Source organism: Malania oleifera, chromosome 7 (assembly GCF_029873635.1).
Source record: "Malania oleifera isolate guangnan ecotype guangnan chromosome 7, ASM2987363v1, whole genome shotgun sequence".
Lineage (NCBI taxonomy): Eukaryota > Viridiplantae > Streptophyta > Magnoliopsida > Santalales > Ximeniaceae > Malania > Malania oleifera.
This window is the reverse complement of record NC_080423.1, coordinates 58,773,993-58,787,024: the sequence shown is the minus strand read 5'-3', so window position 1 is coordinate 58,787,024 and position 13,032 is coordinate 58,773,993. Positions and strand designations below refer to the sequence as shown.

At 38.5% G+C, this 13,032-nt stretch overlaps 1 protein-coding gene across 3 annotated transcripts in view; it reads right to left on the bottom strand.

Moving 5' to 3' along the window:
* Window positions 1-12,412, bottom strand: part of LOC131159400 (small RNA 2'-O-methyltransferase-like) — a 38,975-nt gene extending 26,563 nt beyond the window's left edge. The window contains exons 1-2 of one of the 3 annotated variants that reach the window (XM_058114282.1): window positions 12,240-12,412; window positions 273-610 (exon numbers count right to left, since the gene is read on the bottom strand). In XM_058114282.1, coding sequence (XP_057970265.1) covers window positions 273-545 — 273 coding nt within the window. In that variant the 5' untranslated portion in view covers window positions 546-610; window positions 12,240-12,412. The remainder of the gene's footprint in view (window positions 1-272; window positions 611-12,239) is intronic. The other 2 variants (XM_058114283.1, XM_058114284.1) reach the window with 2 other exon arrangements.
* Between the last annotated feature and the right edge of the window lie 620 nt (window positions 12,413-13,032).

The window sequence follows — 13,032 nt, the reverse complement described above, 5'->3', positions numbered from 1 at the left end:
GCATAAAACCAAATTAATTTTCGAAAACCTTCATTTCTAGTCTTCATCTTTGTTCAACTGCCCTTTCCCACAGTTTCGTTGTATGACTAATAATATAGACAAATATCTCAAATAATCAGACAACCATTAATTATGCAATTTAAAAATTATTTTCAACATTGTGCAAAATTAAAAGCAGAACTCACAGGTTGAAGCAATATGTTGCATCTAAAGTCGTTGACTGCGAAGGCAAGATTACAGCAGCAAATTATATTAAAGAACAAGTAGCAAACCTTATCTAAAGCCTTTTCTGCAGCAGATTGCTCTGCATCCCTCTTTTTTTTGCAAATTTCTGACATAACAGAAAAGTCAGGAAGTTGTAGAGTGCAGCGAAAAAGGGGGGGACCCTTCTGGATGATGGCCAATCCCGGACATTCGTTTTGAGTCATTTCCTGTACTTTCTCAACAATATAACATGCCTTGCTACCAAATTTCTGATGTACAATGGCCTTAGGTGTGAGGTTAGTCTTCTTCAATGTAACAGTTGGGGATCCTCCAGTTTCCATACTCAGGTGTTTAAATGGGTATAGATTATTAAGCAATATAAATTAGTGCATTGCCAAATTTCCTCCTGTTCAAAATAATACATCAAACCAGAGTTAATTGCCAGAACAAAATTTATTGGAGAGAACTAGAATCTAAGACTCACTTGACAAAGGCTAATCGATAACATTATTAATTAAACTAAAGCTTTCTTCCACACTTACTTTATCATAACAAAGAAATGCATGAGAATAACTGATTACAAAATATTTTATCTTGACATTTCAATTATACTTTAGAAACCATTCAGGAAAAGAGTGAGTAAATTCAAGAGCGACCAGCAAACATATACACCCAGCATGATGCAGCAGATGAGAGAACAAATAAGAGAAAAGGTATAGAGAAAAGAAACAGACAGGAGAAGGTAGGAGAAGATAAAAACAGAAAGGGGTGATTAATTCATCTGATCTCAATCAGTCCCAAAAACCATCTCCCTTATGTCTAACACTTGCACTTCATATAAAAATAAGGAATGCTAAACAACTCTTGCATCTGGGCCTGTAACCCCATTACTGCAATAGAGCCTAAACTATTAATCCAAAACAAAACCCCTTAATAGATATTGCAATTAAAACCCAAATGTTGTACACAAAACAACAATCGGCACTCTAATACCAATTGTTGTTCCCGAGTGTGCACAGCGGAAGACCTCACACAAATTCACTAAACAATCAATGGAACAAGCAAGGCAAGCACTCAATGATGAACTATATACTAAACAAGCAATCACTCAACAATGAGAACAAGGAAAGCAACAATCAAAGACACAAGAATTTACGTGGTTCGGCAATTTACCAACGTCCAAGGGAGCAACGGCTGTTTTTCACTATAACAATGAAGCTTACACCAAGCTATGTGAAGCTTGCATCAAGCTTACCCCAACTAGGGTTACATAATATGATTATATACTAATCCTATGCATACAGAAGACTTCTACTAAATCTAAAACACTTCTGTAGCAATCCCTTGGAGGAAATTCCTCCAAAAACTCCCAATCAATTGATCTCCAATTTGAAAATCCGTGACGTCTGCGAGCGTAATCATCAACAGTTTGCCCTCAAACCTGCCATCCGGCAAACATCTCTCTTGGTCCTCACTTCACAATGCTTTTCCCCCAGTGCATATGTTCCACTAAAAATATGAGTCACATCCCCAACAATCTCCACCTTGAAGAATTTTCACCACTTAGGAGAAATCCGAAAGCATAATCTCGCTGCTCCACCCGGGCCAGTACAATGGGACCGCCTCCCATCTAACACCTGGAGACGTAAACCAAGTCCAAGCAATGCTTGAACTTGTCTGTGGTAACAGGAACTCCATCTAACTGAACACTCGGCTCCTTGAACAATCCTTTAAACCACAATGCTACCTTGGCAGCCTTAGCCACTACCAAGAACTCCGATCTAGTTGTAACTAGTGCAACCTGAGACTGTACCCTAAACTTTCAACGGTTAGGCCTTCCCACAACATACCCTGTTGTAGGTTTCCTATCATCTAAGACCCCTGTGTAGTCTGCATTTGCGAACCTCACAACCGATGGATCACTATGTTGCTTGCCGAAGTACCCCACTGCACTGGCATAGGAAACTTTTGACACGTCTTGAACATCACCGTCCGTCCTTGAGTACAAAGCGGTAGATTGTTTACTTTGACTTGCCAACGGTGTACCGGTGACCAGTTTAACATTAACTATACTAAACATCTACAACACCTGATCCATAAAACCACCCTGAGATAACCACAATTTCCCTGTAGTCTTGTCCACACAGCCACCCTGAGATAATCTCAATCTCCCTTCAACTTTATCCTTGCGAATCTCCAACCCAAGAATCCTCTTGGCAACACCCAAAACCTTCATGTCAACTTCCTTCCTCAACAAAGTCCCCAACTGATTTACCTCAGTAGGAACCTTCCCAGCAATTGGCATATCACTCACATAAAACAACAGAATAATTGTCCTCTTGCATCCTATCTCCCTCTCCCCCTCTGAGAGCTCCACCAACCCCTGCGTACTTAGCTCCAATGTCTGACCAAAGGAACTCTCTCCCGGTCCAGAACTCCACCTCGGCCACAAGTTACACTTACATCTGGCAAACATCTCCAACTTGTGCCGCGATATCCTCACGAAATACCCATGTCCAACCCATGATGCTGCCCCCATCAGTCCCCAAACATCCAAAACAATGTAGTTAAGAATACCCTCCATTTTGTGTGTCATTGTGTTACACAAAAACGGTATTATCTGATTCAAAACTCTTGGCTGCAGTTCCACCTACAACTGTATTACCCTGCAGTGTATAGAGATTCCCTGCTATCCTCTGTCCCTTCATTAGCATCAAGACGTCTTCACACACCTTCATTGTCCTGACTTCAGACTTATAACTATACCCGCTACAATCCAAAGTGCCCAATGATATCATATTCTTTCATAGATCAAATACATGCCTTACACCACATAACGTCCTTACCACACCATCATACATCTTGATCCTGATATCCCCCATTCCGACAACTTTGCAGACCACATTGTTTTCCATTAGAATGGAACCAAAACTCACCATTCTGTAAGTGGTGAACCAAGCTTTGTTGGACATCATGTGAAAATAACATCCCGAGTCTAGGATTCAAGAATCCTTGAGGTGTTGTGAACCTGATGAAACAGAAAGCATCTCACAATCACTGCTCCTTAAGTCTCCTTCTTCCACTACATTCCCGAATTTTGACGAACCCTCTTGAGCATTTGCTTTCCCTTTCTCCCACTTCGGACACTCCGATTTTATGTGCCCTATTTTCCCGCACTTAAAATAGCGAACGTCCTTCCTCCTCCTGGACTACGATCGAGTCTTACTACCACTCGATCCGCTTTAAGACATGCCTCTCCCACAATCTTCATTACCCTTCACCATGAGAACCCTCATCGCTGGCCTTCTTCCTCTGATGGAACCCTAGCTGTACTCAAGAGGGATATCAATGTTATACCCTACTTTATGTTAATTCTTTTTCTCTCCTAATGTGACATATTTTGAGTCTACATATGTTATGAGTCCTTGAGTTCCATTGGCCTTGATGGGTCCCTTCCTCTGCCTAACCTTCTAGATCCCTACCTATCATCTATGCTCAATCCTCCTACATCTGCATTTAGTTTGAGTTCTTCTCATTGCTCAAATCATCCCAATTTATAGGTGTACACACGGAAACTCAAAGAAGGAGAGCCTCCTCTAGTTTCCATTTCTTCGCCTCTAGTTCGCTCATTAGATGATCCTATTTCCGAGGTTAATGTTGATCCTACTATTACTACTCAAAAAGGTATACGCACTTGTACCAATATCCTATCTCTAATTTTATTCGTTATGATTTACTATTACCCTAATATTACTATTTTGTTGTACTCTATCTTATGTTGCTCTTCCAAAATCTATTTCTAAAGCCCTATCCCATTTTGGGTAGAGGATTGCAACGATTGAAGAGATGCATGCGCTACTGGACAATGACATTTGGGAGCTAATACATCTTTGCCTTGATATATATTTGGTTGGTTGTCATTGGGTGCATACTATGAAGGTCAATCCAAATGGAGTATGGACGTTGTGTAATTGATTGTTGGGCAAACTTGAAGTGAGAGCCCAAGGCCCAATTCTTTACTAAGAATGTTGGGTACAATGTTTGACAAAAACTGCAAGACCTTAAGCACACTAGTACAACCAAAGACATTGTGCAATAGTTCTTTGCTTTGATATTGGATATCCAGGACATGTCGAAGAAAGACAAGTTGTTATATTTTCTTGAGGGGTTGAAACTATGGGCAAGGGCAAAACTTTCATTGATAGAGAATTCAAGACTTGCCAGCGCAAGCTTCGGCAAAACACTTAACTAACTATGCGAGAGAGAGTTTCACAATGTTCAAAGAGAGAGGCATGGGTGGAAACAGCGAAAAGTCTTCAAAGAAAGGCAAACCCAAAAGTGGGGAGCTGACACCAAGGCATCAACTTTAGAGAAAGTTTCGTTGTCTCGACCATTCAACACACCCAAAGGTAAGGGTCAGATGACATGCTTTTTATGTCGAGGCCCTCACAGAGTTGCTAATTGTCTTCAAAAGTCATCACTTAATGTTTAAAAGCTTCCATTACGGAAGGCGCACCACAAGATGATAAGAATGAGGAGGAAACCCTGAGGTGGGTGCAATGTGGTTACTCAACGCGTTGGAGAGGCAGACAAAGAACCAAAAGTTAGCCAAGCTAAAGTGTTCATGTTTGTGGCTCTGTGAATTAATGGTAGGAGTACCCGTGCTATGGTTGATACTAGGGCTACCTATAACTATGTCTCACAGACAAAAAGCACAAAGATTAATTTGAACTTAGACAAGGACTCAAGAAGCATGAAAGCAGTTAACTCTACAATTCAATCTACTCTAGAAGTAGCCAAGCAAATGACCATAAAGCCTGGACAATTGGGGTGACATGCAAATTTCACAATTGTGTCGATGGATGATTTCTAAATGATTCTTGAAATGGAATTCTCGGGGGGGGGGGGACTAAGGCAATACCAATGTCGTTTGCCAGTTTCCATTATCTCATAGGAGACCACCCTTGCATGGTGCAAGCTATTGCAAATAAAAGGGACAATAAGAAGTTCCTTTTAGTCATGCAACTCAATAAAGGTTTGAGAAGGGGTGAACAAACATATCTTGCCATGCTGGTGGTATATGAATACATAAACCAAAATGAGTGCCTACTACCATCCTAGTTGTGTTGAATGAGTATAAAGTTGTGATGCCAGATAAGCTACCAGCATACCGCACAACTTGCCTCCACTATAAGGTGTGGAGCACGAAATCGAGTTGTTACTAGGGTAGAAGTTGCCTAAAGGGTTATACCGAATGATTCCTTCAAAGTTAGTAGAGTTGAGGAAACAACCTAATGAGTTATTAGAAGCGAGCTATATACGTCCTTCCAAAGCACCATTTGGAGCTGTTGTTTCAGAGGAAACATAATGGGAGCATGCGAATGTAAATGAACTACTGCAAGCTCAATAAGGTGATTGTGTGCAACAAGTATTCCATTTTTGTAATTGTTGATTTGTTTAATTAGTTAATTCATGCAAAGTATTTCACCAAACCAGACTTGCAATCTAATATCAGGTGAAGATAGCAAATGGTGATGAATAGAAGATAATTGCAAATGGTGATGAATAGAAGATAATTTGTGTGACATGGTATGGGGCATATGAATTCTTGGTGATACCCTTCGGGTTGACAAATGCGCTAGCAACATTTTGCACCATCACAAAAAAATTACTTCATGAATACCTCAACAAGTTTGTCATGGTACACCTAGATGACCTCGTTGTCTACAGTTCCACTCTAGAGGAACATAAAGAGCATCTATGGAAGGTGTTTAACAAGCTGAAGAAAATAGTCTTTATGTGAAGAGAGAGAAATGCTCTTTCGCTCAACGGCGCACAAATTCCTTGGTCATGTGATTGAGCAAGGTCATATCTAGATGGACATGGAGAAGGTGAGAGCTATTGAAGACTGAAAGATCCCAACAACAGTGAAGGAGTTGCCTTCCTTTCTTGGACTTGCCAACTATTACTGAAAGTTTGTAGAGGGGTACTCGAGGAGAATTACCCTATTAATAAAACTACTGAAGAAGTCATAAGTGGAACTGGGTTGGGATGTGCCAAGTAGCCTTTGACGACTTGAAAGAAATCATGATGCGAGATTTGGGGCTTACTCTTCTGGACAACATGAAGCCCTCCGAGGTACAGATAGATGCATCAAGCTATGCCCTTGGAGGAGTCTTGTTATAGGATGGGCATCCTATTGCGTACAAGAGTGAAGCAAAGCGGAAGTACATAGCTTAAGGAGATGCTAGCGGTGATACATTGCCTTTGTGTGTGGCGACATTACCTACTTGGATCAAAGTCTATGGTGAAATACTTGAGTGACTAATAACTCGGCTATTATTCACATCTCTATGCAGCCACAATAATAACCCAAGTAGCCCATTGGCACGAATTTTTCCGATAGAGTTTGATTTCTCATTTGAGCACAAGGTGGAGCAGATGAACCAAGTCACAAATGCACTAAGCAAGAAGGAAGGCCAAGCTTACAACCTTACAAATAGTAACACACTTGATAATAAGTAATGTTACCATGACAATGTGGGGTCGCATGAAGGAGAACCCTACCAAAGATCCAATTGCCCAAAACCCCATAAAGTTGGCGAAAGAGGTCAAAGCATGCTAGTTCTAGTTAGAAGATGGATATTGATGACAAATGGTAACCGGCTCTTTGTGCCTTGAGTTGGAGACCTAAGGAAGACATTGCCGACAAAGTGTTATGACACCATGTGGCCAAGTCATCTAAGATGGCATCGCACTCTGGCATTATTGAAGTAGAGATACTTTTGGCAATACATGTGTGATGAGATGATCGAATATACACGAACTTGTCTCACTTTCCCGCAAAACAAGGTGGAGCGGAAGAAGATCACAAGGTTGTTGGAGCTACTTCAAGTACCAACAAGACCGTGGGAGAGTGTCTCAATTCACCTCAAGACAAACCTATCCAATATAGGAGATGCAAGGTCTGTAATGGTGATTATATACAAGTTTTCAAAGTACGATACATGCATTCCCACACGGAAGTACTGTTCAGCAGAAGAGACAACACAATTGTTCTTTAAACATATTAAGTAGTGGGGTTAATTTTCGAAGGAAGCAGAATATCCTTCGGTTTACTAGATGGTTTGCGAGCGGTGTAGGTTAATTGAAAATTCCAGGGTATAGGAATCATCTTAAACAAAAGAGAAGTCCCTTTCATAGGTAGCTAAGTAGGCTGAAAGTCATCAAATGAGGGAAGGCGGGTATAGAATGAAGAGAAGCTCAAGAAATTGTCAATACTAAGACTCGAGATTCATAGGCAACTTCTGGACAAACTCTTCAAAATACTCAGTTGACAGTTTGACATCTCTTCTAGCTACCACCCACAAACAAACGGACATACTGAAAGATTCAACGGGCGACTAAAGGAGTACTGGGGCCATTTCGTCACCACCAATCAAAAGAATTGGGTGCACTTACTCAATGAGGCTCATTTTTTGTTTCAATGCTCAAAAGAGCTCAACAACAAACAAGAGCTCTTTTGAGCTTGTTACAAGCCAACGGCTTGTTGTTACCTCACACAATGGACAAGCCATACATAGGAAAGGGTCCAAGAGCATACATTTTAACTAAAAGAATGGAGACAAAATGCAGAGATAACTCGAGCTTACCTCGAGAAAGATTCCAAGCGGATGAAGAAGTGGACAGATTAGAGGAGAAGCCCATTGCACTTCAACATGGGCGACTTGGGGCTTGTTAAGTTCCATCCTGAACAAACCAGGTCACTACGAGGTCGAGATAGAAGACTACTTTAAATCTTCGCTAAAGTTGGAAGGCCTCTTTCAAGGTCGATCCTTTGGTTTGGAAAAAAGTGCATCCTGCATTTCACATCAATTGCCTTAAGTCATTCAACGCAGATATTGAAGACCCAAGCAAATTTCAGCCAACCAAAGCATCACTGCATCACTGAAGACAATGCAACCTAATAAAAGAGAAGTTAAAGTCATCCTTAAAAACAAAGAGTTCACATCATCAAGGAAGAAGCAACACGAGTTCTTAGTGTAGGGGAAAGGCCTTGGAGACAAAGAAATCAAATGATTTTAGCAGAAGACTTGCAACCATTCGTGGACAAAGTTGAAGATTTACCTAGCATCAAAGTCTACAAGGACATCAACTGCATACCTAGGGGAGAATGTCACAAGTCAAGTTTGTTCAACCACTGGTCTTGTGTGCATGGGATGGATTAACATAATGTAAATTGTAGTATAAGTTTTGGTAGTTGAGTGTGTCAATGCCTGAGTAAAGAATTGGGGTATGACTCCTCAGACATTTTGATGTTTCCTAGTGCCAGAGCTAAAATATCCATAAAGCTCTTTAGGGGAGGGTAAGTAATCATCAATCTTGTAAAACTCACTAGCTTTAGTAAACGCGTTCAACCTACTTGCCTTCCTCGCTAAACACACATTGCTTATAGAGGTAGTATTAATGAATTACACTGCTTCAATGTTTGCTGCGTTCTTGCCATTTGCTTACATGAATCGCCCACTGCTTCCGCATACTTTTCATTCAATTGTTGTGAATGTGTTGTTGTAAACTACAGTAGACTTCAACTAACTAGTTAAGCAAGAGGCTTTAAGTAGTGTCACACGGCTCTTCACAAGGCGTGAAATGTTCAACCCATGACACGTAGCTAGCTCAAGTGTTACTTGTGCTACGTGGCACTTCTTTATTTTCTTTCTGCCACAAGTCATTATACCATTAAATGCTCAAATTGTTTTATTTTCAACTGGTTGAAGCCTCATACACAACCATGATCCTCCCTCATTGAACAATAGCCACATCCCTAATTAACACTATAAATATCACCCTTCTCAACTCCTTTTGGAGATTTCTTTTTGGCCCTCATCTCTCACAAGAGGCCTTCTCTCTCTAACTCAAAGCTTCGCTCTCTAAAACTGCCAGCATCTAAGGATTGCCCGATTCTCCTCTCTTGGCAACCTCTACTATGTCCCATTGCAATGTGCAATAAATCACGTTGTATTTTATCATCATACTCTATCCAGTAGGGTTCTAATCGTGTATGTGGAGATATTGTGATTACTAGGGATTATGATCAAGATATCCTCTAAGGCCAAAGGAATTTCCAAACCAATGACTTGGGACCATTAAAGTAGTTCTTGGGTATAGGAGTACCAAGATCTTACATGGGAACCATCTTGTCACAAATGAAGTATATTCTTGATATTTTAGATGAGACTAGGCTATAGGGATCCAAAGTTCCATCAAACAAAACCTGCTAACATGCCCATGGATCCTAACACTAAGTTGGTGCGAGATATGATTGATTCGTAGCCTAAAAGAATATATCTTCCGCAAAAGGTGTTGTCGACCATTTTGTTTGTATCTTGAGATATCTCAAAGTTGCACTTGCACCTAGGAGAGGTTTCTTATATCAAGATTAGGGTCACACTTATATTCAGGGATACACAACTACAAATTGGGTCGGTCACCCTCAAAGGATCCATGGTCAAGTATCATATCTTTGTTGGTGGTATTTTAGTTTCTTGGAAGAGTAAAAACAAAACAAAAAAATGTGGCCACCAAGTCAAGTGCTAAACGTGAGTCAGAGAATATGACCATGGCTCACACTAGATGTGAACTTGTTTGGCTGAAGAACATGTTAGAATAACTAGGTTTTCCACGTTCTCAGTCCATAGTTGATATGTGTTAACCAAGCTGTTACTCATACTACCTCCAACTTGGTCCTTATGAGTGAACACAACAAATTGAAGTTGATTGCCACTTTATTCAATAGAAACTTACGCAAAAGCTCATTACAACCACTCAAACATGAAGTCTAATTTGCAGCTTGCTGATTTATTCACTAAAGCCTTGGGGGCGCTCCTGCCAAGTTCATTCGTAACAAGCTAGGAGCAAATGATATCTATGATCCATCTTGAAGGGGATTGTTGATGGTTATTTTGGTCATTTAGCATTATTAATATGTGCTAGTTTTGTGTTGGTAAGAGTGAGTTAGTAAGGATATTATGGTCATCGGTATGTACTTGATATATATTATAAATAAAGGGAGAGAGAGACCTATCATTGTGATTAGGTCTTCCATTTTACCCAATTCTTCAACAATGTCCATTGGAAAAATAAGGATTTCATTACTGAAATCCCTCGTCCAATCATGATTCACTTTTACCTAACACTAGCTGACATCTTCAAGACGTGATTACAACTAGCCTCATAAATTGCTTCAAAGTACACCTATTTGACTATCTAAATAAAATATTTGAATAAAAAAACTGATTTTGTCAAAAACTCCTAATCCTACTAGGACCCAACTTGCTTAGGAAGCAGGGAATTCTAAGCCAGCCCATAATGATAAAATTACAATTGTGACTCACTAAAGACTCCTAAGAAATTAGCCCATACATAGCCAAAAAAAGGAACTAAAAATTATGAAAAGTAAAACTCTACTCCCTGAAAATTATTAAATGAAGATTCTGCCACTGAAAATTACAAAATTACAATCTGCCCCAAAGTTTTGCTGCACCATTAACGCTAAACAGCACCACTAGAAGTAAAGTGAATCTTCCAAACTTTCATTTTTTTTTATCCTTTTATTAGCTGCATCAAACTCGTGGTACTAAACAGTTTTGCAAGATATGTGCATCAAATAAGCATATACATAACAATATCCAAACCAATAGCTACTCTAATGGGAATTGCCAAGATCATTTGAATTTAAAGCAGATACTGAAATTAAATGGCCAAAATAAATGAAGTTCATTTCATTATTTACCACATAGGTCTCTGAATGCCCAATGAAACATGCAAACACGACATCAGCCAAGTAAAAATTCTAAAGCACAGAGGTTATGTTCTATTCGCAGAGTGTCTACACACACAAATAGAATAGAATAATATGGAAATGAAGTAAAAATTGAATAGTGATGTGATAATTTAAAAGTGATTAACTCATTCCGAAAGTTTGTGTTATTTGGGAATAGTAGTTCCTCGTCTATTTGAGAATACACATTCCACCATTGTGAAATTTGGGAATAATCATTCTTTTTCTACTTTATGTTATGGATTAAGAAAGGTTTCTGCATTGTAATTTGTTTTATGATAGACAACACATTTTCTGTTTTAAGCTACCAAATAAAAGTTCCTGCATTGTCATTTGTTTTAAGATAGACAACAAATTTTCTGTTTTAAGCTATCAAATCCTTTTATTAGGATGATTACATTCATACAAATAACTAGTCCACAAAACCAATCATAAAATAAGTCAAAATATTGTTGCAAAGAAATGTTTTACATCCAAATACACATCCCAATCCGAGACAAAAATAGATACAAAGAAAGGAAGGAGGAACCACCATAGGAACTCAGTGTTCAATCCAACATTTGTGACATATAATACAAAAAAAAAAGCAAAGAAAAAGAATCATAATTTTTAATATTACACTGTTCGTGTCAAGAGGTTATCAGAAATAAGAAAGAAAATTCTTCACTCAACTGAGACTCATACGGAAAAAAAAATGACAATAGTTTTCCATTATTTAGAAACCAAAACATAATAAAACAAAAGATGATACATTCGTTTAGTCCCAAACTGCCAAATTATAACAAACAGAGACAAACTTCACATCTCCAAAACATCCCTTATTATAGGAAAAAGAAAAATGGAAATCAATGCATTAATTTGTGAGCCAAAACGCGAATTTAGTTGTATTAGATAGATAATCCTCTCAAAATAAGAGAACACTCATAACAAATTTGAACTTATTTTCATGATTAACATGGAATCAAACATAGAACACAGCAATTCTGATTGAAGCGACTGACAATACGCAATAAAAAATATTAACAATCATACAAGAAACACATTAAATAGAACACACAACAAATTCAGCAGAAATATTTAAAAAGAGAGTTCAAGGCTTCAAGAAAAAGCAAGATAACAGGAAGTACAAAAGTCCCAACACCAACAAAGTAAGCAAAAGAGAGAACAAAAAATAAGAAACAGAGAAAAACATTACAATGCAAACGACAATGAACAGAGAGTACCCCTCCACGCTCACGATAGCTTGAGAGCGTCCGTCCCTACAGAAAGGGCGTGGAGAGGAGCTCTGTGAAGAAAAGGGGGGGGGAGGGAGGGTGGAGAGTCGGTTGCACGCTAAAGGGATTCTCGCTTTTAGTTCAGGTTTTTAGTGCTAATTAAACATAATTAATTTAAATTTCAATAATGAACTTTTATTAGTAATTTACTTAGATTATAAGTCATATAAAGTACGAGCATATGTTATTATGAAATTTTGTAAATATGGAAGTAATTTCAATTTGGGGGGTGATTGTCGAATCTAGCCCTAATGAGTTATGCGTTAAGAAAGAAGTCACATTTGTGTATCCTACTAAACTAGTGGCATTCATAAGGGCATATTTGATCAATTTGGTTGCAGATCCTATTAGACTGACGGTATTCATAATGGCATGTTTAATGAGTTTGGTTTCTCTTCTCTTAGGTTGATGTTATAGTTTTCAATACACGAATAAATATTGCATGCCAGCATAATATCTATAAAACTTTTTAAGAATGTTTAGTAGTTGAAAACAATGTACATTTTTTATTTTCAGTGAATTTAAAAAGACGCAAACTATGATTTCTTAAACACTCTCTTATATTATAGTGATTTAGTAAGATTTTCTAAATTATAAATAACTAGACACAATATGACATACTCACTTTTGCGTTCAAAATTAAAATTACATTTAACCGTCATGCAAATTAAAATAAATTTTGCACATGCATCATTAATGTACTAAAATTCACAT